The 23,747-nt window shown below is 44.5% G+C and overlaps 1 protein-coding gene across 2 annotated transcripts in view; it reads right to left on the bottom strand.

The window, feature by feature from the left end:
* Positions 1-6,046: 6,046 nt before the first annotated feature.
* LOC147640563 (uncharacterized) overlaps positions 6,047-23,747 on the bottom strand; it is a 17,933-nt gene continuing 232 nt past the window's right edge. The window contains exons 1-5 of one of the 2 annotated variants that reach the window (XM_086812943.1): positions 23,609-23,747; positions 7,237-7,330; positions 7,016-7,053; positions 6,769-6,904; positions 6,047-6,650 (exon numbers count right to left, since the gene is read on the bottom strand). The exon at positions 23,609-23,747 is cut by the window's right edge and continues 231 nt beyond it. In XM_086812943.1, the coding sequence (XP_086669069.1) occupies positions 6,193-6,650; positions 6,769-6,904; positions 7,016-7,053; positions 7,237-7,330; positions 23,609-23,747 (865 nt within the window). In that variant the 3' untranslated portion in view covers positions 6,047-6,192. The remainder of the gene's footprint in view (positions 6,651-6,768; positions 6,905-7,015; positions 7,054-7,236; positions 7,331-23,608) is intronic. The other variant, XM_086812949.1, reaches the window with a different exon arrangement.

Raw genomic sequence — 23,747 nt, 5'->3', positions numbered from 1 at the left:
CTATAATGGAATACTTGGAATAGATTGGCTCCATAACAATCACGCTGACATTCATTGTCACAATGGAACCATCTCGTTCCTTGACCTTCACAGGAATAAAGTTCAAGAAGTGGAATTCCTGGATTCCAAGTGCTGTAATTAGTCAAAGCTTCTAAATTGTTAAAAGGGCTCAGAAAGAGGCAAGCTGTTTATGTCGTAAGATAAATCCGGTAGACATAAAATGCAAGGCTAAAGAACCAGAGTGTTTAAGTGAGTATGTAGATGTGTTCCCAGAAGAGCTCACTTAGATGTCTCCATCTCGCAAAGTAGATCATGAGATCGAGTTAACCCCCAGAGCACAGCCCCAGTAGCCTAGCATGCATACAAAATGCCAATCCCTGAAGCCATGGAACTAAAGGAACAGTTAAGGAAACTGTTAGAACAGGGATTCGTCGGGCCCGGTGTCTTACCTTGGGGTGCGCTCGTTCTCTTTCTTCAGAAGAAGAAAGATCGAACGTTAAGACTCTGTATTAACTACAGAGGATTGAATCAATTAACAATTAAAAATAAGTATCCTATCCCTAGGATCGATGAACTTCTAGATCGGTTAAGTGGAACCCAAATGTTCACAAAGATAGATCTCAAATCCGGGTACTATCAAATCAGAATCAAGGAACAGGATATCTTGAAGACAGCATTCAATACTCGCTATGGACATTATGAGTTCACAGTCATGCCATTTGGATTGACTAATGCCCCAACGATGTTTAATCGTCTTATGTACAGGATATATACTTGGATGATTATGTTCTTGTCTTCTTTGATGACATCTTGATATACTCAAAGAATGCTGCAGATCATGAAGATCATGTGCGCAAGGTCCTCGAAATCCTAAGGAAGCACCAACTCTGCAAAAAAGAGCAAGTGTTCTTTCTCTGTTGATCAGGTAGAATACTTGGGATTCATAGTGTCTAAAGATGGGATTTCTCCGGACCCCGCAAAGATCCAAGCAGTCGTCGATTGGCCAGAATCCGAGACGATAAAAGAAGTCATAGGATTCCTAGGATTAACTGGATGGTATAGAATCTTTATACCCAGGTATGCTGAGATAGCATCCCCTTTAACTAAAGATAGCATCCCCTTTAACTAACCTTCTCAAGAAAACTACCCTATTTTAGTGGACTGCTGTGTAAGAGTGCCTTTGATAAGCTGAAGATAGCCTTAGTAACCAACCCTGTCCTTAAATTGCCAGATTTTACCAAACCTTTTGAGGTAGTTACTGATGCCAGTGGTTTCGCCTTAGGTGGTGCTCTTATGCAAGAAGGTCATACAGTGGCATGTGAATCCAGAAAACTCAGTATACACATGAGAGAAATTATTCCATCCATGACTTGGAATTACTCTCAGTAGTTTATGCTCTAAAGTTATGGAGACATTATCTTTTGGGACGATAGAGATTCACCTTGATATGACAGATCATCAAAGTCTGAAGTGGATCTTTACCCAAAGGGATCTCAATATGCATCAAAGGAGATGGATGCAAATCCTGCACGAATTCGATTTTGAAATCAAGTATCGACCAAGGAAAGAAAATGTGATGGTAGATGCACTCAGCAAGAAAAGCCTCCTTGCTTACAATTACAGTGGTGTCAAATCCATTGATCAGTAAAGCAAGAGAGAGAATCATGCAGGACAAATTCTTTGCTCCTAATGCTACCCTTCTGATGCAAGAAAGCAAGACTCCTTAGGAAATGAGTCGAGTTCTTGGGTACAAATTGGATGAACGATGCATGTATATAATAATTGGCTATGCATTCCCAATGATGAGGGAATAAAGGGAAGGATTCTGAGAGAAGCCCATGATAGCCTGATAGCTAGACATCCACAGTTTATAAAAACCTATATGTCTGTGAAGAAAAGCTTCTTTTGGCCAGGACTAAAAAAGAATGTACTTGATCATGTGCAGCAATGCTTAATGTGTCGTCAGAGAGTCAAGGCAGAGAGAGTCAAGGTAGAGAGAGTCAAGGCAGAGAGAGTCAAGATGCCAGGAAAACTGCAGCCTCTAGACATTCCACAGATGAAGTGGGAATGTATCAGTATGGACTTTGTCACTGGACTACCTTCAGTGGGATCAGGTTACAACTCCATTTTGTGGTAGTTAAAAGACTAACCAAAGTTACCCATCTGATTCCAGTGTGAAAGAAACATACACTACAGTGGATGTTGCCAGAGTTTTCCTTAAAGAGATCTTCAAATTGCATGGCTTGCCCAGGAGGATAATAAGTGACAGAGATCCCAAGTTCACATCGAAATTCTGGACTGCATTCTTCGAAGTAGTAGGAACTTTCTTGGATCTCAGTACAGCCTATCACTCCGAAACAGATGGCCAGACTGAAAGAGTGAAAAAGATAATAGAAGATATCCTTCGGTCATGCTCAGGGAACCTAAGAAGTGGTTAAACCATTTGCACTTGGTTGAATTTGCTTACAATGCTTCTTATCATCGAAGCATTGGGATGAGACCCTTTCAAAGCTCTGTACGGACAAGATTGCCTTACACCATTGACTTGGTTGCCTGACCCATTGATCAGAGTCAAGATGTCTAGACAAATGCTTGATGACATGGACCAGCAAATGCAATCCATCTATAAAGATATTAAGGCAAAAGTAGTATGCAGATAAAAAGAGATCAAAGAGAGAGTTTGAAGAATCAAATATAGTCTTCATTCGAGTGCGACCAAAAAGAAGTTCCTTATCTTTAGGGATGTACAAGAAACTCGTATGCTGTTATAAAGAAAGTAGGTGATTTAGCTTATAAACTTCTTCTTCCTTCCCATCTCAAGGTACATAATGTATTCCATGTCAATTTGCTTAAGAAATATGTACCCAGCCCGAGTCACGTGCTTAATGAGATGAACAATTGATTTCTCCGACGACTCAAGGCCAGATGGTACTCCAACCTGAAGAAATCCTTGACATCCGGGAGAAGGTTCTCAGGAGAGCAGTCCCTAGAGAGTTTTTAGTCAAGTGGAAGTTCTTCCCTCTAGAAGACGCCACCTGGGAGAAAGAAGAAGAGTTGGTAAAAGATTACCTCCACTTTGCGAGATGAGGACATCTCGCATTTTTCAAGTGACTATGAGATCTCGCCTCAATAAAATCAACACTACCCTCATGCTCAATGCCTGACTGCTCAAATATATGCACTATATCCACATAAATGCTACTAGGTAAACTGTGAGAACTACGAGTAGTGGTATTGTAAACATCTCCACATGCGAAAGCCCTAGAAGAATAGCCTAAAAACTCTAGCACAAGAAATTCAGGTCTACGCTCAAGTGTATCCCATGACTCCACATTGCGAAGCGTTAGTAACCTCGTGTGTGCTAATGGATGCATCACTAATCAAATACTGACCCACGAGATCATTAAATCGAATGCTGACCTCGTGTGTGCTCATGGATGCATATAATCGATTGGAAGATCCACGAGATCATCTAATGCTAGACTATGATCCCTAGGAAGATAGGTAGGCCTAGATGTATGAACACTCATAATGCTTGTGATGCCATCCTGCCCTTGAGATCATGCCCACACATATCACTATCGCATATATCAACATGTGCATAAGTGTCCATGTCATCATGTGCACTTATATCATTATCATCATGTGTATCATCCTATGCACGTGTATGTGATACATCAATATCATCATGTGTGTGTGTGTGTGTGAGAGAGATACATCATGTGTATGTGGGTGCAATACATCATCATGATCATCTGAAAGCGTGTTAGTGTAGACGGCATCCTCGGGAACATAATCACGATGACACAAAAGTGTGGGACACTTAATCAAGTAACCAAAAGAAAAATCATCCCATGCGAACAGTGCCAAACCATCTCGGTCGATGTAGCCAAGCAATGAAGCGATGAATTCATCGTGCGTGGACCATCTGGCACATATCTCCTTCTCGTCAAACAAGGCGAAAATGACTAGGCATCAAACTCTTAAGCTCGAACATCCAACACTAGCATGAATATGTCGCCTTATGATAGCAAGAAGCTGGCGAGTAAGGATGTAGAGGTCTAAGTCTTGAAGTGCTATACAATGAAACATGAATCATGTAAACAATGCTAGCAATGCACATGTGAGCACACCTCATGTGAACAATCACCAAGGAAACCCAAAGGCATGTGAAACCACTCAATTCAGTATGTGCTACACATGAACGTCCACTAGCAAGATTCACTTGGCTTTAAATGCACATTTACACATAAATTGTCCCCTCGAACACAAATGTCCAAGTGAAGGTGTGTGAAAAAGGTAAAGAAAATACGGTTATTGGTGAAGACAAAGGGCTGGAAGGAGTGTGAAAGGTTAAAGAATGTGAAAAAGGGGCGTGACAGGGCAAGGAAAACCCTAGAATATGCACCTCCTTGGCTCTCTTGCAGTATTAATCCAAAAATGAATTAGTTCTAATCACTTTCTAATGCAAAACACCAAGAGCTCTAATACCAAATTTAATGGAGTGAGACTTAAGCTCAATTATGAGATTAATCACCATGGAAGCCAAGATGTAATGGAGTGGTTTCACCTTACACCAAGAGGATAGAATAAACCTTTCATAGGCCTATGGTAGCCAAAGGCTCCAAGAGGTAACCAATGATCCTCAAGTCATATTTTAAACGAAAAGTCTAGAGTGCAATAAAGAGACCAAATTAAATGACCCTCAATAATGCATAAGAACTAGGATCAAGGCTTCAAATCCTCCTAGCCATTATTCCATTGCAATGTTTATTGACCTCAAGTCATATATCTTAGACAAAAAGTCTTGAGTGAAATGAAGAGACCAAATTAAATGATCCTCAACATAATGCATTAGTCACATCATCATCACAAATGTCCTTGGTTCATGATTGTGATCCTTAAGACCAAGTCAATACGCACCAATGAGTCTGAGCACTCTTGGACTACTATAATGATCGGAGAAGCCTTGCATGTCTCACATCTGTCAAACAATCTTGGGAGTCATTTCTACCCGTCGTCACCCATCCTAGGAAAACTAACACTCTAAGTACCGATGTCAAGAGCCAAGTATGTCTAGTACCAACACGTATGCTTAGTCACTAATATGTGATATAGACATATCTATGGATGTGTAGAAAAAACTATATGATATATGTTCATTCTTCTTCTATGTAAAGACTTTTTTCAAAGGAGTGCATATGTTGACTTATCTTAAGCGATGTGCGAGTGAAGCGACAGATTCACTTATGAGTGTGTAAGTTCATACCAACTCCGTAGGTCCACTGGTCGAGCAAAAGACCAAACCCATGGAATTGGATGGGACTAGGTTGAGCCTATGAATCTAGTGATCAAGCATTGAAAAGTGGACAACAACACGGTCTCAAGTTGTAAGTACTTTTCAAAATTAAACAAACTCGTGTTATTAAAATGAGAAAACTTGGAATGAGAAATTTAGTTTGGCAATCATAAACAAGGATAGAAAAATTGCCTTTATAATCGAAGAGTCAAAACATCTTGAAAAGCCTCAAGGATCCACTCGATGTAACTTGCTTGTGAGAATTATGAAAGAAAAACACCTAAAAATCATTCACCTTTCCTACATAAGGATTGTTCTAGTTAAACTCAGAGGAGCTGACCAAATAGCCAAACATTCAAATATTGTGACTTGAGACCACAAGTGAGTTGCTCTACCCGTAGTGTGATTCCATTGCCATAAATAGAGGGGTAGGGGGCTTGAGATGACATTACAATATAAAGACGAAGCATTGGCATCCAACACACTCAAACCCCCTCCCAAATTTGTGTACATCCTTCACCATGCAAATCTTGCAAGTTACACAAATGCTCTAAACTAGGAAACTACACGAAGGGAAATTGGGCGACCAAACTTCAAGTAATGGCCATCAAAATGTCAGAATTTTGGCTTGTGAACACTACACACAGACACACACACACACAAACACACAATAACTTCCTACCATCATAATAGAAAACTACTCGGTCACTGTTCTTAATCACATCCAGCACACAAATACCAGCATAATACAAGAAGCAACTCACATTAATATTAAAACAGCCAATCACAAATACCATTAGACAGAAGCATAGAACATGAACACGCACAACGAAATTTGTACAGTCCCTTTGAAGTAATTTATATGTGATACAATCGATGGAATGGGCTTTCAATCAGGCCTCAGAATCATCGTCCAAGCTGGAAAGCCCCCATAGATAAGCAACCAAACCAAGGTAGGGGACATACTTGAGAAGTCCAACCGCCTGGGCTCTGCCTTTGTCAACATTGGAGAGGTTAGCCCCAATCAGCCAAGGCTGAAACACGCTGTACAAACAGATGTCCCACACAAAAGCATACCCTACGCGGTCACTTGCAAGGTACTCTACGAAAAAAGTCCATCTATCAGACAAATTCCCAAAACCTTCATCTGGCCTTCCCAGAAAAAACCAGAACACTGAGATCAAGCCAACTGTTCCGCATACCACACCCACTATTCTGGCACCTGAAGTCATTACCTCACGGACTCCACTAAAGTCAACCTTCACTGACTTGGATTCTAAAGACTGCTGCCGCCGCCTAATAATACCTTGTTGTTGGTTAAGACGGATTGCCATGTAAGGAATCAGAACAGCTGCAATGGTATCCACCGGAGGGTTAGACACAAGGCAGCAATCCTGGTTGTAAACTGTAACATTCCCAACCTTACGACTACAGTAACTACTAACGCTCGTGTATTTTCTAGACCTTACTATTAGTTAAAAGCATTTGAACACCCCACAGAATCACCAAGGATCCATTGTATCTGTTGCGCCTTGTGTCTGTGAAGAGCAGTGGTGCAAACATCACTGACCATCCCATAACCACATTGAATAGAGCCTCTGAAGTCTGAAACAGAGCAGGAGCAGAGATGGTGCTCGGTATTCTTTTGACAATTATTACCACTCAATAAAATATTTACACTAAAAGAGGACACAGGATTCTAAAATCTAAACTTACAGGATGCACCACGGGAGATTCTAAAAAATGTAGTCCCACTGATCTGCCAAGAAAAGACGCAGAACAGACAAGAAGAGAAGCCAAGCACTAGATTAAACAAAAAAGTCACGTGCTCTGCATCTATATAATTAAGAAGAATGCATAATCAATTCAGACATTTTGTAATCAAAAAACAGTTTCAAATATTGGCAAGTTTTTCAGTTTAAGGAGGAGCCACTTACACCAGTTTGCAAAGGGCAAAATATAGAAAAAATTGAGCGAAAGATCAAGTAGCATCGTTATCGTATCGAGCTTAATTGCCCAAACTGGATCACCCTGCCCAAAAAACAAAAAAAGAACAAAAAGAACAGTGTCATCCAAAGCCACCAAACACGTGTAACGGTCTAGACAACTATACAACAAAAAAGAATGCACTGTCCCAACCACCCCAAAAACTCTCCCTCAAGACAAATTCTCCCTCTTTTTGTCACTGCTGAGAACTGAGGACTGAGGAGGACATCAAGGACAAACTAATTTGCACGGTTTTAGGACTGAGATCAACAAATGGTGGACAGCGAGATAACTGGCTGGAGGATCCGGGGTATGTTCAATTTGCACATGCAGTATGAAATGCCACATGCAAGGAGCTCAACATTGCAATGGTGTCATGCATGATAGTGTGTCAAGTGTGAGCACAAGAATCAAATTCTAAGCATGGACATTGCGTGGATTACGTCCATGTGAAACTATTTACAAGCCGGAACACAAGGACTAACCACTTCGGTGCCCGCCACTTGCATATAATGTATGCGAAAAGCTAATAAGTTATCAGAATTTTACACGACGAAAAGCTAATAAGTTATCAGAATTTTACACGATAAGGTTAAGTGAACTTCATAACTAATGGAAAGATGAGCTCCCCATGCTGTTGACCTATGCACCTGTTGGGAATCAAGGTCTTTACCTGTGTGTTTTCTAAGCTAGGATAAATATGTGGTAATGTGTAAACACTCACTTAAATGTATGTGTGTATTTGTGTGTGAACCACCTCGTAGAGGGCCATGCATAATATGTAGATATTATGTGTGTGACATAAGCAATGATGTCAGGAAGGGGAAATTTTGTACTTATAAAGGTACATGTACTTCAAGGAAGAATACACTAATATCTATCACATCATTTGAGTTGTGTGCACTGTACTCTCTCTAGCTTGTTTCTCTCTCTCCTCTCTCTCTATCTCTGTCGACCCCAACACAATAATCATGGCGTACATTTATGATCCCCTAGACCTTGCAGCACCGTAAACCCTAACCCTAGCTCAAACAACATGTGGTATCAGAGCACCGGGTCTTTTCGTAACTCCATCACCTCCGTCTTCTGCCGCTTGTCCATAGTCGTCTCCAGCACCTCCCGATTCCTCCGCAGCCCCGAGTGGCCCTAGTGGGCAGCAAACCTACCTGTTGTGTCTCTGCCAGCTAGGCGACCTTGCAGAGCACCCTCTACTACTGCTGGGCGACCCCCGCACAAAGGAGCTTTGCTGCCGCCCACACTCAGACACCCCTCGCTGTGCCTCTTCACCGATGCTGCCTTCTCCAGCCAACCTCCACCATCAAGTCAAAGCCCATCACAGTCGTCGTCTCCCTTTCGTGAGCAGCCTTCTCAACCCTAATATCGTCATCCACCTAAGCACCACGCTGTCAGCCAGCCCTCTACAACAGCCGCCTATGAGCCCCATGCCACTTCATTGCCGGCCGACTCCAACTAAGCAGTGAGCAACAAAGAAAATGCCATGCCAACACACATTTTGAAAAGGAAGGAGGGAGCCTGCATCAAATCAACAACAGAAAATCATCTACAGAAGTAGCAACACCTGCAGCAAGCTCAAATCAAAGTGCTTCAATTGCTGCTATCAATCAGGAAAGTAAAATTTGGGACTTTTCGATCTTTCTCCAAATCTTGCTTATTCAGAGGTTTAAACCCTAATTTTTCAACATTTTTCAAAATTGAGGGCATATATCAAGCATTGGAGTGTTGCTATAGCCTCTTGTAGCATCAATTTCAAAAAGCCCTGATTTTTGGGACACCATAATTTTTGGAAACCCTAATTTTTCTGGGGCAAGAGATGAAAAATCTGCTTTAACCTGTTTATGAGAGAGAAAAATTTGTGTGCTGCGATGACCTGGTGAGCTTGCGCTGCTGATTTTCCTGCCCCCGCCTGCCCTCTGCTGCCCTCGCCTAACCCTCTGCAGCCCCCCGCCTGCCCTCCCCTCCCCTCCTGCTGCTCCCGCCAGCCCTTCTGCAGCCCCCTGCCTGCCCTCTGCTGTCTTCGCCTGCCTTTCTTCAGCCCCCGCCAGCCCTTCTGCTGCCCCCGCCTCCCCCTCTGCAGTCCCCGCCTGCCCCTCTGCTGCCCCCACCTGCCCCACTGCATTTGCTACCCCAGCTGCTCCCGCCCTTCTGCTCCTGCCTTTGCCCCCCTCTTCTGCACCCGCCTCTCTATCAGCAGCAATTTTACCTGGATTCAAGTCGGCCGCCCATTTTTTTGATTGGCTTTATGGCTTCTTCTGCCACAACCAATCTTTTATCACCCCAATTGGCTGGGAGAATCATCAATTTTTCACAAGATGAGCTCACCTCTCTTCAGCACGACATTGACCTTGAGGTCCAGACTACCCTTGTTGCGAGAGTTTATGGTTCCTATCCTTCTCGTTCACAGGCCCGTGAATGGCTTCTAGCAGCTCTTCCTTCGGAGCTAATTGTGCATTTTCAGGATACTTGTTTACTTGGTCGAGGCTTCTTCCAGGTGGACTTTCATTCTTCAGAAGCTACTTCTCAGGCTTTGGCTAGCAGCCCCTTTCCTCTTGGTCCTAAGAAGATTTTCTTCTTTCAGTACCAGGTGGGCTTTGATCCAGTGGTGGAGGATCAGCGCCTTACCCCAGTCTCATTACAGTTCACCGTTCCCTGCTCTTCCTCGGTCCTATTGGAAGCTTTTAGCTTCCATAGGGGCATCCTTTGGCCAAGTTCTAGAGGTACCAATCCTCCCGAGCTCTCCCACCTCAGCTTCCGCGGCCGTTACCGCCACTCTTGATGGTGTACCCCGGGTCCTTGTGCTTGTTCCTGATCCATCGATTGCTGATGATCATGTTATGCTTCGGAGACTTGACGGATCTCATTTCCGCCAGAGGATGGAGATTGCAGGCAGACCTGACCAGTGTCGGATTTGTCGTCGACAGGGTCACATTGCTAGAGATTGTCCCAGATCGAGGAGCCATGCTACGAGGCGGCGTGGTCCTGCCCATCAGAGGCCTTCTGCAGATGCCGAGACTCCAGCTGCTCCTTTGCCACAACAGACCACACAGCGTTGGGTTGTGGTTAGGGATGGCAGGCACCCTCCGACCTCCGTACCTGCCCCTTCACCCACACTCCCTGTGGAGCACCCTAACCCCTATGCAGCTCTTGCCTCACAGGATGTTGATCCTTTTTTGGAGGATGAGACCTTGCAGGCACATGATTTGGATCCCTCAGAGGAGGATGCTACATTACAGTTACAGGATGATTGCACCCTTGAGGATGATGTTGCACATTCGCATTGTCATGGTACCTCTCCAGTTCTGAGGACTAGCCCTGGCTTTTCCCCGGAGTGGGAGAGAGAGGTAAGGTTTACATCGTCAGATTTTCCCTCCCTTACCTATGCGAGACGTACTTCCGCCTCTAAAGGGGGTCCTTCGTCGACCGTGAGATCTGGTCGTTCCTACTCTGAGTCTTTATGAGGATTGTCTCTTGGAACATTCAGGGTCTTGGGGGTTTTTTTCCGCGTCGACGGAAACAAATTGTAAAAACCCAGCTTCATTGTGCAGTCACAGGTGGACCTATGGATATATTGCTCTTGCAAGAGCATAAACTGGATGCTAGTCAGTGTGGGAGATCAGGCAAGCTTCTCTCAAAACACACCTTTTGGTCACCGGCTGTTGGTACCAAGGGTGGTGTTTGTATCTCTGTTTCAGCTTTGATCTTGCCTTGCATCATTGGACATGGTGTCATTTTGCCTGCGAGAGCGCAGTGGATCCTTCTTACGCAGGGTACTACACGCATTGGTATTCTCAACCTCTATGCTCCTAACCATAGAGATGAGAGGATTGCCTTTTGGAAATCTCTCACTACATTGATGCCTCTTGCCGACCATTGGATTATTGGTGGGGATTTTAACATGGTTGAGATGCCAACGGATAAAAGAGGTGGACATGAGGGCTTGGTGCATCCTCTTGAAAGAGCGTCTTGGGAGAGGTTTATACTCTCCATTCATGGTAGAGATTGTTGGCATGAGGATGACATTTTGAGGAGTCCATCCACTCTTCTTTATTCATGGTCTAACAGGAGAAGAGATGTAGGATGTATCTAGGCACGGTTAGACAGATTTTATGTGGATGATTGGGTGCTTGACAGAGGTGGACATACTTTGATTGCTACAGGCACCTCCAAATCGGATCATTGCCCAGTGGTTTTATGTATTAGAGATCCGAATTGCCATGGATCAACACCCCATGTACGCATCCCTGATCATTTGTTTTCAGCTGCAGAACTATCGCCTCGTATGCTTGATATTTGGAGATCTCATGACTTCTTACAGGCCTCTCAGAGCCTGGCCTCTGCTCTCTGTGATATTAGTGACTTTTATCACACATGTGCCCTATCTAAGAGGCAAGAGGCCTTGGACTTGGAAAGGGCTATTAGACGTAGATTGGCTGCTTTGCAGAAAGAGCACAAGAAACATCCTCATGCTCAATGGGTTGCAGATTCTTTATGTACTATTAGAGCAGAACTTCATCACTCTTGAGCAGCGCGCGGAGTATTGTTTCCATGCCTAGGAATCCTTTTGGACACAGATGGGTGGCAGATGTAACAAACATTTTTTTGCTTCTCACGGCCCATCTCATGCCAGAGATAGTGTCAGACAGTTGCAGGATTCACATGGCACTCTTCACTCAGATCCTCTCATGGTTAGACAGATTGCCACCGATTTCTATTGCCAGCTTCTTAGTGCTGAGCCGCATTCTGATCTGAGACACAGGGCACAAAGGAAGGTTTGGAATATTTGATCACCGAGGAGATGTGTGCCGCTTTGGATGCCCCTTTTTCTCTGCAGGAGTTCAGTCATGCTCTTCATGCCTTACCTCATGGTAAGTGTCCAGGGGAGGATGGCCTCTCCCCTGTTTTTTTCACTACTTTTTGGGATGAGATTGGGGCCGAGATAACATCGGCTTTGCAGGAGATGTGGGACACAGGTTCTATGCCTTCTTCTCTCACTGAGGGGCTTATTTATCTTATTCCTAAGAGCGGGGATAAGACGTTGATTGGCCAGTGGAGACCTATCACCGTACTTGGGACTGCCTATAAGATTCTTGCTAAGGCAGTGAGCATCAGATTGCAGCCAATTTTGCGATGTTATTCATGATACCCAACATTTTCTCGTTTTGGGAGGCCGTCGAATGGGCTAAAGCAAGCAATCAGCCCTTAGCCATTCTGCTCTTGGATTTTGAGAAGGCCTATGATAGAGTGGATTGGGACTTTCTTGAGGGTACTCTTAGTCATATGGGCTTCTCTCAGAGATGGATCAAGGGAGTTTCATGCATGTATCGTGATGCCCACAGTAGAGTTCTTGCTTGCGGTGATAGAGGAGAGCGGTTTCAGATTTCTAGCTCAGTACGATAGGGCTGCCCATTAGCCCCTTTATTATATATCATAGTTGCAGAGGCCATGAGCATCTTTCTCCGCTCCACTGCTGGTATTTCAGGATTGAGGTTGCCTCTTCGTAGTCATGAGGAGTTGGTTGACTCTAAGTTAGCTGATGACACAGCCCTGTTTTTGGAGGCTTCACATATATGCTTATGTTCCTTCCGGGTAGCACTAGAGGAGTTCTGTTTGACACCAGGGGCACTCATTAATTGGCACAAATCTGTTGGTTTTTGGGTTAGTGATTCACCAAGAGTTGATTGGGATGCAGAGCTTGGATTTACTTGGATCAAGAGAGGATGTACTGCTAGATATTTGGGATGCCAAGTTGGGATTGATATTTCTCCTGCACAGCAGTTTGCTCCGGTACTTATGAGTATCCGGAAGAAGCTCCTCCATTGGAGCTCCAGGAGATTAGATTTAGCCTCCAGAGCTTTGGTGGCTAATCAGGTTTTGCTTGCCTCAGCTTGGTTTATTGCCTCTTGTTGGTGCTTCTCTCGTGCGTGCATTGGCCAATTGCGGAGATTGATCCGCAATTTTCTCTTGTCGGGCTTGGATGGCACCTCAAACACTCGTGCCAGGGTTGCTTGGCTCACAGTTATTCAGCCCAAAAGAGAGGGGGGCTTGAATATTATCGATCCGGATGTTCAATGCAGGGCGTTGCTTTGCAAACTTGTGGTCAGAGGTTTCCTACCAAGCACTAAGCCTTAGAAGGATTTTTTCTTGTCTCAGATTTCCAGATGTACACCTAGGGTCGGGAGAGACTGGATGCCCAACACACGTTTTTTGTTCACAGAGGCTGCTGATATTAGGGCACCATCTTCCCCTCTTATTGCAGCCATTGTCAGAGCATGGAGAAGCATGAGATATTTTTTGCGACAAAGGCTTCCTAGGTCTTTAGACGAGGCTGACCGACAACCTATTATGTGGAACGAGTTCATTAGGGATGAGGCTAGTCGGCCACTTGGTGCATCTCGTTATATGCAATGGTCAGGATGGGAGAGATGCGCATACACAGTTCTTGCTTGGAAGACCTTTAAGAGTCTTCCGGAGGATCGGAGAGTTGCATCCACTCACCATCTTAGGGGCTCTCGCATTCGTATTGATCAGATTGATGCAGCTATTCCGCATGAGTGGCTTTCTGGGACCTTTCACGGAGACTATCATCCGAGTTGGCTGGGAGTTTTTTCAAGGATAGGCATACCTCTACAGGTCATTGCTCTGTCAGGCCACGAGGATACAGATTCATGTATTCTATCATGCCTGGTGGGAGATTGAGGAGATGTAGTATGGAGGAGATCATACCAAACACTAGGCTTAGTCCAGTGAGGATTGTTGGTCGCTCGGGGAAGCACCGGTTCATTGACCCTTCTCCTCAGATAGTGACTCATGGCTCTTGGTGTTTGTGGCTATATGGTGGTAGTCCTATCAAATATCTTCAGTGTAATCCAGGAGAGTGGGAGTGGATTGATGCCTTCGATCCTTTGAAAAGCCTTCCTTTTTTCAGTTTCACTGTTCGGAATGCCAAGCTTCTCCTCACTCGACAGATGCATAGGATCCCTACTCTCAGGCCTCATTGGGAGAGCTATGATATTTCTCCAGTGATACAGCGCAGATATTGGCATAGACTTTGGCACTCATACAGAAGGAGCCAGATCTCTCATTTCTTTTGGTTATTCTTACATGTGGTCTCCTCACCAATCAGTGGAGATCAGTTTTCGGTGTAGCACCTTCCTGTCCTAGATGTGCGGTAGATTCTGAGTCCGTATAACATTGTCTATAGGGGTGCAACATTGCCCAGCAGATTTGGGGTCTTGTAGCCCAACTTATGGGCAAACTGAGTGGCCGAGCCATACATGTGACTTGGGGGGCAGTTGCTTGGCTCTCCCAGTCCGGTCTGCAACTTTTTTATAAGGGCAGTGGTACAGATTCTGTTTTTTTCATTCATAGAGGTATTGCCCAACATGGTTTATTGCAGGATGTTCCTCACTCTGATTATACACCCCCTAGACAGAGGATTGACACCAGTTGGGAGATTATTGCCAGTATTACAGCATGGCAGATCTGGAGAGCTAGATGCACGGAGGCTATTGAGGGTGTCCAGATTTTTGGGTCTCAATGCATTAGTACTATATGGGGTGATATCATCCACACTCTTATGGCTACTTGGGCTCGCATTCAGGGGCCCTCTCGTTCTGCGCAAGCGAAGCGTGTGATATTTATGCGGGAATGGGACCACGGCATCTTCTTTTCCTCTAGTACCACAGGTCTTACATGGCATCATGATGCTCCTCAGTGGTTGAAATCACCTTACATATTGGGGTGATTCTATTCTCTTCCGGCTTATAGCTGTGATTGTTGTATGCTTTTCTCATACTTAATAGAAGTCTCTTTCTGGAAAAAAAAAAAAATCTGCTTTAAGTAACGATTCAACCTCTGAGCCACCAAATGAGTAGGCCAAGTTGGTATCAAGGGGGATGATGATTGATGTGGTGCTACAGAACACAAAAGTATGTTTTCGTGTCTATGTCAAATTTTTGTGTGTTGTTTTTGTGTGCAAGTCTGGGCTTACTAAAGTCCAAAAAATGTGTTGTGTTCTGTTCAGTTATGTGTTGTTTATTGTTCAAATGTGAGTTGTGTGTTGTGAATGTGAGTGACCTAATCCCATGTGTACTCTACCCTTGGGACCCCATAACTGGTATGAGAAACTAGGCCATGAACCTAAGAGTTATCCTTGACACAGTATGAAGTAATCCCTTGAGGGGGGGGATTGTTGGGAATCAAGGTCTTACCTGTGTGAAAGGCTTCTAAGCCTGGATAAATATGTGGTATGTGTGTGCGCGTGTGAACATCCTCTAAAAAGGGTAAACGCTCACTTAAATGTTTGTGTGTGTTTGTGTGCGAACCACCTCTTAAAGGGGCATGCATAATATCTAGATATTATGTGTGTGTGTCGTGACATAAAAATGATGTCAAGAAGAGGAACCTTTGTACTTATAAAGGTACATGTACTTCATGGAAGAATAAAATAATATCTATCACATCATTTGAGTCGTGTGTGCTGCACTCTTTCTAGCTTGTTTCTCTCTCTTCTCTCTCTCTATCTCTGTCGGCTCCAACATAGTAACCATGGCGAGCATCTATGATCCCCCCCATAGCTTGCAACACCGTAAACCCTAACCCTAGCAGAAACAACAAGACCCCTCCCCACCTGTGCACCTCTCCCCTACACTAGTAGGGAAACTGCAGGACATTGATTCTTGGATGATTTCACCAATAGGAGACACTATTGTAGTGGATGTCTAATCTAGCAAGTTCAGATTGTATTTTCTGTCTTTAAATTGGTGAGGCCGGATAGAGATGCCTCGAATGGGCACATGAACACAATGCTTTGTGATATGGGATATCAATGTTTGTGCATGTGCAAGGAGCTCAACATTGTGATCGAGTCATGCATGAGTGTGTGTCATGTGTGAGCATGTGAATCAAATTCTATGCATGGACATCGCGTGGATTATGTCCATGTGAAATTATTTACAAGCTGGAACACAAGGACCGACCATCTTCAGCGCCGCCACTCGCTTATAATAATGTGTGTGAAAAGCTGATAATTTAACAAGATAAGGTAAGTGAAATTTAAAATTAATGCAAAGATGAGCTCCCCATACTGTTTACGTGCCCACCTTTCCCCTTCTACGCATGTGTGCCCGAGTCTTCACCCTCTTCCCTCTCCACCTCACCTCCTGCCCGCCATTCTCCTCTTTTGCCGGCCTTCTCCTCCACTACCCACCATTCTCCTCCTGCCTACCATTCTACCTCTGCTGCTTGTTTGCCTGCATTAACACATCGCCATTCTCCTCCTGCCCGCTAGTTTGCATCTCCCGCTTCAACATATGGAATAATTTTTTGTTGTTGTCACCATTTGGCCCCTTCACCAGTCTTGATCAATGTTTTGGGGCAAGTCCACACACTGAATAGAACCAAGGTGAGAACGGGGATTTTCCACAAAAGGAAGCTGAAGCATTCATTGGCAAGGATTGGCCTGAAAGATGGTTATATAGCGTAAGCATCATGGGATTTTAATCAATTAAGTGACTTATATGATTTATAAGTCATTGTGTTCCTGGCTAGACATATTAATATTATTATGTTGGGCATGTACAAGTGGACAAAAGGAGGCGCCTAGCTACAACTTGGGCAACAAGTTGGGAAAAAGCATAAAAAGCAGATATTTTTAACAGCCAAGCCACTTTTGGCACAAAAGGAAAAGCACACCTAAAAGCAGCTGGTTGACTCCATGAAAAGCATGAGCAGGGGCTGTTTTTACATACATGCGCATGCATCTACAGGCCGTACAGGAGCTTGTTGAGCTAGTCGACTGTAGATATCTCTCTCTCTCTTTCTCTCCTTTTCTACTCTGCACTGGCCGTACAGCTCTGGATTAGCGGGCTGCAGCTGGTCGTTTTTCTTTTCCGCTTCTGCTAGTCGACATAAACAGCCGTACAGCAGCACCCGTTTTTTTCAGAACAGGCCGTACAGGAGTTTTTGCTCCCACTTCCAAAGCTAGTCACCTGCTAGTGGAATCTTTCCCCTGGCTGGGCACAGCACCGCAGCAGTTTGTCTCTCTCTCTCTCTCTGCAGGCTGAGGGAAGTGCCTGGTGAACTTTCTCTCTATCGGTTCTGGCCGTACAGCTGTGAGCTGTCCCCTGGCTTATCTCACACGGAACAGGACAGTTTTTGAGGCTGATTTTGGGACTGTTTTGAGACAGTTTTGGACAGCTATTGGTACGGTTTTATCTTGGCTCTGGATAGAGATCTCGACATGAACTTGTTGATGCTTTGTCGCAGATCCAGTGCCATCTGCACACCTTGAGTTCTCGTAAAGCTTCTATTGAATAAAGAAGTTCCTACGGGGGGGCCGGCCGCTCCGGCTCAATGCGGTGTCTTTATATTGTTGTGGCTTCCTGCTGTGTTTGTCATGACCCTGTGAAAATGGAACAGCACCAGTGTGGACATGGTGGTTGCTGAGCAAAAATATTAAATGATTCACATTTGGGGTGCCCGGACAAAGAGAATGATGTGTGGACATCTTCAGGTGTGAAGGGGGACCAGAACATTAATGAATATTAATGTTTGAATCATGGGTGGCCCCTAGGCCTAAGTGGCCCCTAGGGAACTTTAATAAATATTTTGAGCAAGTGTCCATCAAATCTTAGTGTATTTAAGTGTATTAATTAGCATTGTGTTCAACCAAGTTACAAATCTTCTCTTGATAAACTTCCTGGTGGAATGTCAATTTGATGATCTTCCAATTTGTTTGGCTTCTTGCTTTAGCTTGTCAACACAATTTGTAGCTATATGTTCCTTGTTTCCACATTGGAAACACTTCCCTTCTTTGGCGTATTCCTCACGTTGCTTGAGGGACAATCTTCTTTGAAAGAGTGGAGGTTTGTCCTCACTCCACTCCTCCTCTTGAGACTCGACTCTTGATGGGTATTGTGTGTGAAAATGGCATTTTATCCAGCCTTAAAAAGGGGATTATTCTGGATTTATAAGATTTTATTCAACTTTTTTGTCTTGCTGCTGGCCGATTGCCCTTTCACTCGACCGACCAGCAGCCTCCCTTACAATATATAGCATAGCCTCATCATTCAGCTTTCTGTACCACTTCATTGATCACATCAGGTACCACGTGATTTGGTGCTACTGCTATTGCTACTGTTGCTGCTGCCGGCGCGTGCACTACAACTGTTCCTTGTGTCCTTTTTTGCCCTCACATGGTATCAGAGCTATCGTGAGCAAAGGGATTGAAGACCTCGAGAGCACACAGCATGGATCATCTACTTGCACTCCCGGATTGGTGACAAGGGTGCTGCAATACTTGAGTGGTGGAAAGGAGCAGAGAGGGCTGCCGTCCCGAGTGGTGGAAGTGGTGCAAGCTATGGTGACAAGGGTGCTACAATACCTGAGTGGTGGAGGGGAGCAAAGAGGGCAGCCGTCCTGAGTGGTGTGAGATGGTGTGCAGAGAGTGAGCTCCTGTCCCAAGATAAACTGTAGAAGAAAAACGATGATAAACTGTAGCAGAGAGTGGACTGATGTCCCAAGTGGTGTACTTATGATAAAACGCTTTTGGCCGGTGTTATGGATGTGTTTATGCAGCTCACACAAAGTGAGAAGTGCTGAATTTATGAGATCCCGTACAGAGCCTGAAAAGAAGAAGAAGAAGGTTCGTTCTAAGAACCTTCCTTAGGGTCATAGTGGTGCCTTCCCACAGGATCCATCTTTTGGACAGTTTCCGAACATGCAGCATGCTTTTGGTGCTAACTCACAGAGTTCCTTCTTCGGACAGCCATCTGTTCCTCAGCAGACTATGCATCCAGGTTATTTTGGTGGTGGCTCGGTGTTCCGATCTATGACTGGGGGTTATCCTCAGGGAGGCATGGGTATGCCAGGGACTTTTGGAGCAAATTTTCAGCCTGGTATGCAAGGGAATATGTATGGTGGTATGCAGTCCGGAATGCAAGGAAACATGTTTGGGGGCATGCAACCTGGAATGCAAGCAAATATGTATGGTGGCATGCAGCCCGGTATGCATAATGGAATGTTTGGAAACATGGCTGGAATGTATGGCATGCCAGGTGTGGGAATTGGTAATGTTGACCCTATGATGGGCATAAGACAGCATTTCGAACCACGTTTGGGTTGTATGAGTTTTTGGTTATGCCCTTTGGTTTGACAAATGCACCTGCCACATTTAACAGAATGATGGACAGGATTTTCAGGCCTCATAGAGCATTTGTGGGCACATTCTTTGATGATATGATTGTGCATTCACAAACTGAGGAGGAGCATAGAAGGCATTTGGCCATTGTGTTTGCAGAACTCAGGAACCATAGGCTGGTTATTAATGGCAAGAAGAGTGAGTTCTTCTAGCAAGAGATACATTTCTTGGGGCATATTGTGTCTAAGAATGGAGTCCATATGGATCCATCGAAGGTGGAAGCAATTCTTAATTGGCCAAATTTGAGGACCGTGCATGATGTACGCAGCTTTTTGGGATTGTGTTCCTATTACAGGCGGTACATACGGTATTTTGCGGAAATTGCTTCGCCTCTTCATGCTTTAACAAAGAAGACAACTCCGTTTAGATGGGCTAATCGGGAAATTACAGCCTTCAAGCTTAAAGAAAAGCTTACTTCGGATCCAGTATTGGTGTTACCGGATCTCCGAAAGGCTTTTGTTGTCCAATGTGATACATGTGGAAGTAGCATTGGGGCAGTTCTCATGCAGGAGAGACATGTGATAGCCTATGAGAGTAGAATATTGCAAGATGCCGAGAAGCATGTACAGGTTTATGAGAAAGAGATGTTGGCTGTAATTCATGCTCTTTCTACATGGAAACACTATTTGCTTGGGGCTGATTTCACTGTGCAGACAGATCATCAGACCTTGCGTTATTTCCTCACGCAAACTAAGCTTTCAGAGAAGCATATGCGATGGGCAAACTTTTTGTCTATGTTTCACTTCCAGATTGTGCATGTGGAAGGCAAAAAGAATGTTGTGGCAGATGCTTTGTCATGCAAGCCAGCAGTTTCACTTGCTTATCATCATGAGCTTGATGAAATAAAAGAGCAGTATGCCCATGATGAGGACTTTGAAAGGTTGTATGATCAGATATCCGAGGGTCAGCGGCACGAGCACTATACTCTCAGAGATGGGTTTTTGTTGATGCATGGTAAATTGTGTGTTACCAAGCAATTGAGACTCAAGGTTATGATTGAAAGTCATGCTCCACCGTATGCAGGTCATAGAGGTATTGACGCCACGGTAAAAGCAGTGGAGACTTTCTTTTATTGGCCAAACTTGAGAAGAGATGTTGATGCCTTTGTTAGGCAATGCATCGTATGTCAGAAGGTAACGTTTGACCGTCAAAAGACACCAAGGTTATTACAGCCTTTACCTATTCCACATAGACCTTGGGAGAGCATTGCCATGGATTTTATATTTGATCTTCCACAGACACAAACGGGCAATGATGGCATTTGGACTATCATATGCAGGTTCAGTAAGCAGGCTCATTTCATTCCCGTGCGTAAGACGATCAAAGTGGATCATATGGTGAAGTTGTTCATGGCGAACATCTTCAAGTATCATGGCTTGCCCACGTCTATCATTAGTGACCGTGATCCACGGATGACGAGTTTGTTCTGGAGAGGGTTGTTTGACAACATGGGTACAACTCTCAAGTTTTCATCTTCATTTCATCCACAAACAGATGGTCAATCGGAAGAGGCTAACTCTACAGTGTTAGATCTTCTTAAATGTTATGTGTCAGAGCACAAGCAACAATGGGAAAAGTATCTTCCTTTGGTGGAGTTTGCATATAACAACACTGTCCATACCTCGACGAGCAAGGCGCCTTTTGAGCTTGTGGAAGGAGGAAAGAAGGTACCACCTTTTGCACACAAAGGATAAGATCTTTGAGGCTGATCAGTATGTGGAAAACATGGATGAAGCTTATCGAAGAGTTAAGTTGGCACTCCAGAAAACTCAGCAGAAGCAAAAGAAAGCTGCAGACCGTCACAGACGTGCATTAGAGTTTGCATTGGGTGATTGGGTTCTTTTGCGCTTTGAAAAGGCTAGACTCAAGAAGATGAAGGGTAAAGAGCGCTTAGTCCCTAAGTTGAGCATGCGTTATTATGGGCCTTTTCAGGTATTGGAAAAGATTGGTGAGGTGGCCTATCGTTTGAAGCTACCAGATCACTGGAGGATTCACAATGCTTTTCACGTGAGTCTCCTTAGACCTTTCCGTGGGGATGTGCCTGAGGATGTATCAGATGAGGCTCAGCCGGAAGTTGAGGAACTTGATGAGGTTCTTATTCCAGAGCAGATACTGGCACATAAGGAAAGAAAGGTACGAGGTAAAGTTTCCCGTCGCTATCTTGTGAAGTTCAAGAACTATTCACCGATGGATGCGAAGTGGATGGAGGAAGGTGACTTAACAGATTCACCTCAGGTTTTGCAGCTTTATCTCGATGCCTTTGAGCTGGAGCCGACTCTTGTTACGGCTCATTCAGGTTCAGCAGAACATGGGTCTCGAGCATTGCCTGATGCTCAAGAGGGGGGTAGCACCTCCACTCCCTTGATACAGACAGGCTCAGATGACATCTAGAGGTCGCTTGGTGCAGTTTTGTCTCACCCGAAGGTACTGATGGCTCACAGTACATCTGTTGCAGGATTGGATCACAGGTGTTTCATGCCTATATCGAGACGCTCCTTGCTTGTGGTGGTGGTAGAGGTGACTGCTTCCACATATCTTGCTCGATACGACAGGGATGTCCCTTAAGCCCCCTGTCGTATCTCATTGTCGCAGAGACAATAAGCATATCTTCGCTCCAGTACTGGAGTTTCAGTTGGCTGATGATACTGCTATGATTCTACAGGTTTCCTATTCATGTTTGTGTTCTTTTAGGACTGCTTTGGGGGAATTTTGCCTCGCAGCAACAGCCCTCATAAATTGGCAAAAATCTGTTGGATTTTGGATTAGTGGCTTTCAGAGAGCTGATTTGAGGTGCAATGGTTGGTTTTACTTGGATTGATAGAGGCTGCACTGCCAAATACCTTGGATGTCAAGTCGGGATTGGCATTTCACCTACACAACAGTTTGCTCCAGTACATATGAGTATACGAAAGAAGCTTCTTCATTGGAGTTCCAGGAAGCTGAATTTAGCCTCCAGGGCTTTGATGGTCAACCAATTTTTGCTTGTGACAACTTGGTTTTCCTGCTTTTCCTGTGGATGTATTAAACAGTTGCAGAGATTGCAATGTCCACAACTTCCTTTGGTCAGGACTGGATGGCACCTCTGACACTCGGGCGAGAGTTGCTTGGGAGACTGTTATTCATCCCAGGCAGGAAGGGGGGCTCAATATTAAAGATCCAGACATCCAATGCAAATCATTGCTTTGCAAGATCGTATTCAGAGGTTTCCTTCTTGGTACAGAGCCTTGGAAGAACTTTTTCATGTATCATATCTCTGGATCTACTCCTCGGGGTGGTGGAGATTGGATGCATAGAGTGCACATTTCATCTCTGGATCTACTCCTCGGGGTGGTGGAGATTGGATGCATAGAGTGCACATTTCATCTTCTCTAAGGGAAGAGTATAGACTACCCTCCTCCCCACTTGTATCATCCATTATTAGAGCTTGGGACAGCATGAGAGCCTTTTTACGTCACATGCCTCTGTATCAGAGGATGTGGTTGACATGCCCATTATGTGGAACAACCATATTAGATGATGTTGGCAGACCCTTGGGTGCAGCTGGATATATGCAGTGGCCAGGTCATAGACATATTGGGCAGATTGATGCAGCCATATCCAACGGTTGTATAACTAGTACATTTGCTGATGTAAACCATCCCACATGGCTGGAATTTTTTTTCAGGACGGGTGAGATGTTTGGTTATTGGATCAGGTGGAACAATGCCTTCTACTCTCTTCAGCCAAGGTGGAGATTGGCTAGATCTGACATACTAAAGATTATACCAGGCTCTGTGCTTCATCCAGTGAAAGTAGTGGGTCGCTAGGGGGAAGCAATGGTATATTGACCCTCCCCCTGTGATTGTGACTCAGGCTTCTTGGTGTTTATGCCTGTATGGTGGGACTTTCGTGAATAGGAGTGGATTGACTCTTTCAAAATTCTATCTACCTTCGTGTACCAGGACCTTGCAATATGCTATGGTCTTGTAAACACAACAAATACACAGTTCAGGTGCAACCTGTTGTGGTCGCTCGAAAGGGCAGGGCATAATACAAACGAGCTGTATACAGAATCGCATTTAAAATCACAGACACAAGCAAGTTGAACGAACAAGAAAGGGCCTTACCGGCGCATAAGGCAAAAGGAAAAACCAGAAGACATAGGCGCCCGTCAGCAACCATAGAGACACTTGAACAGCCATACGTCCATTGCCGGGCGGCGGGTCTTCCAGGGGGAACTTCTCCTCGCCATCGACTTGGGCTCTG

The sequence above is a fragment of the Cibotium barometz genome, chromosome 2 (genome assembly GCF_041138505.1).
Source record: "Cibotium barometz isolate CiBa-2024 chromosome 2, ASM4113850v1, whole genome shotgun sequence".
NCBI classification, from domain to species: domain Eukaryota; kingdom Viridiplantae; phylum Streptophyta; class Polypodiopsida; order Cyatheales; family Cibotiaceae; genus Cibotium; species Cibotium barometz.
Note: the sequence above shows the minus strand (reverse complement) of the source record. Positions and strands in the feature narration are given on the sequence as shown.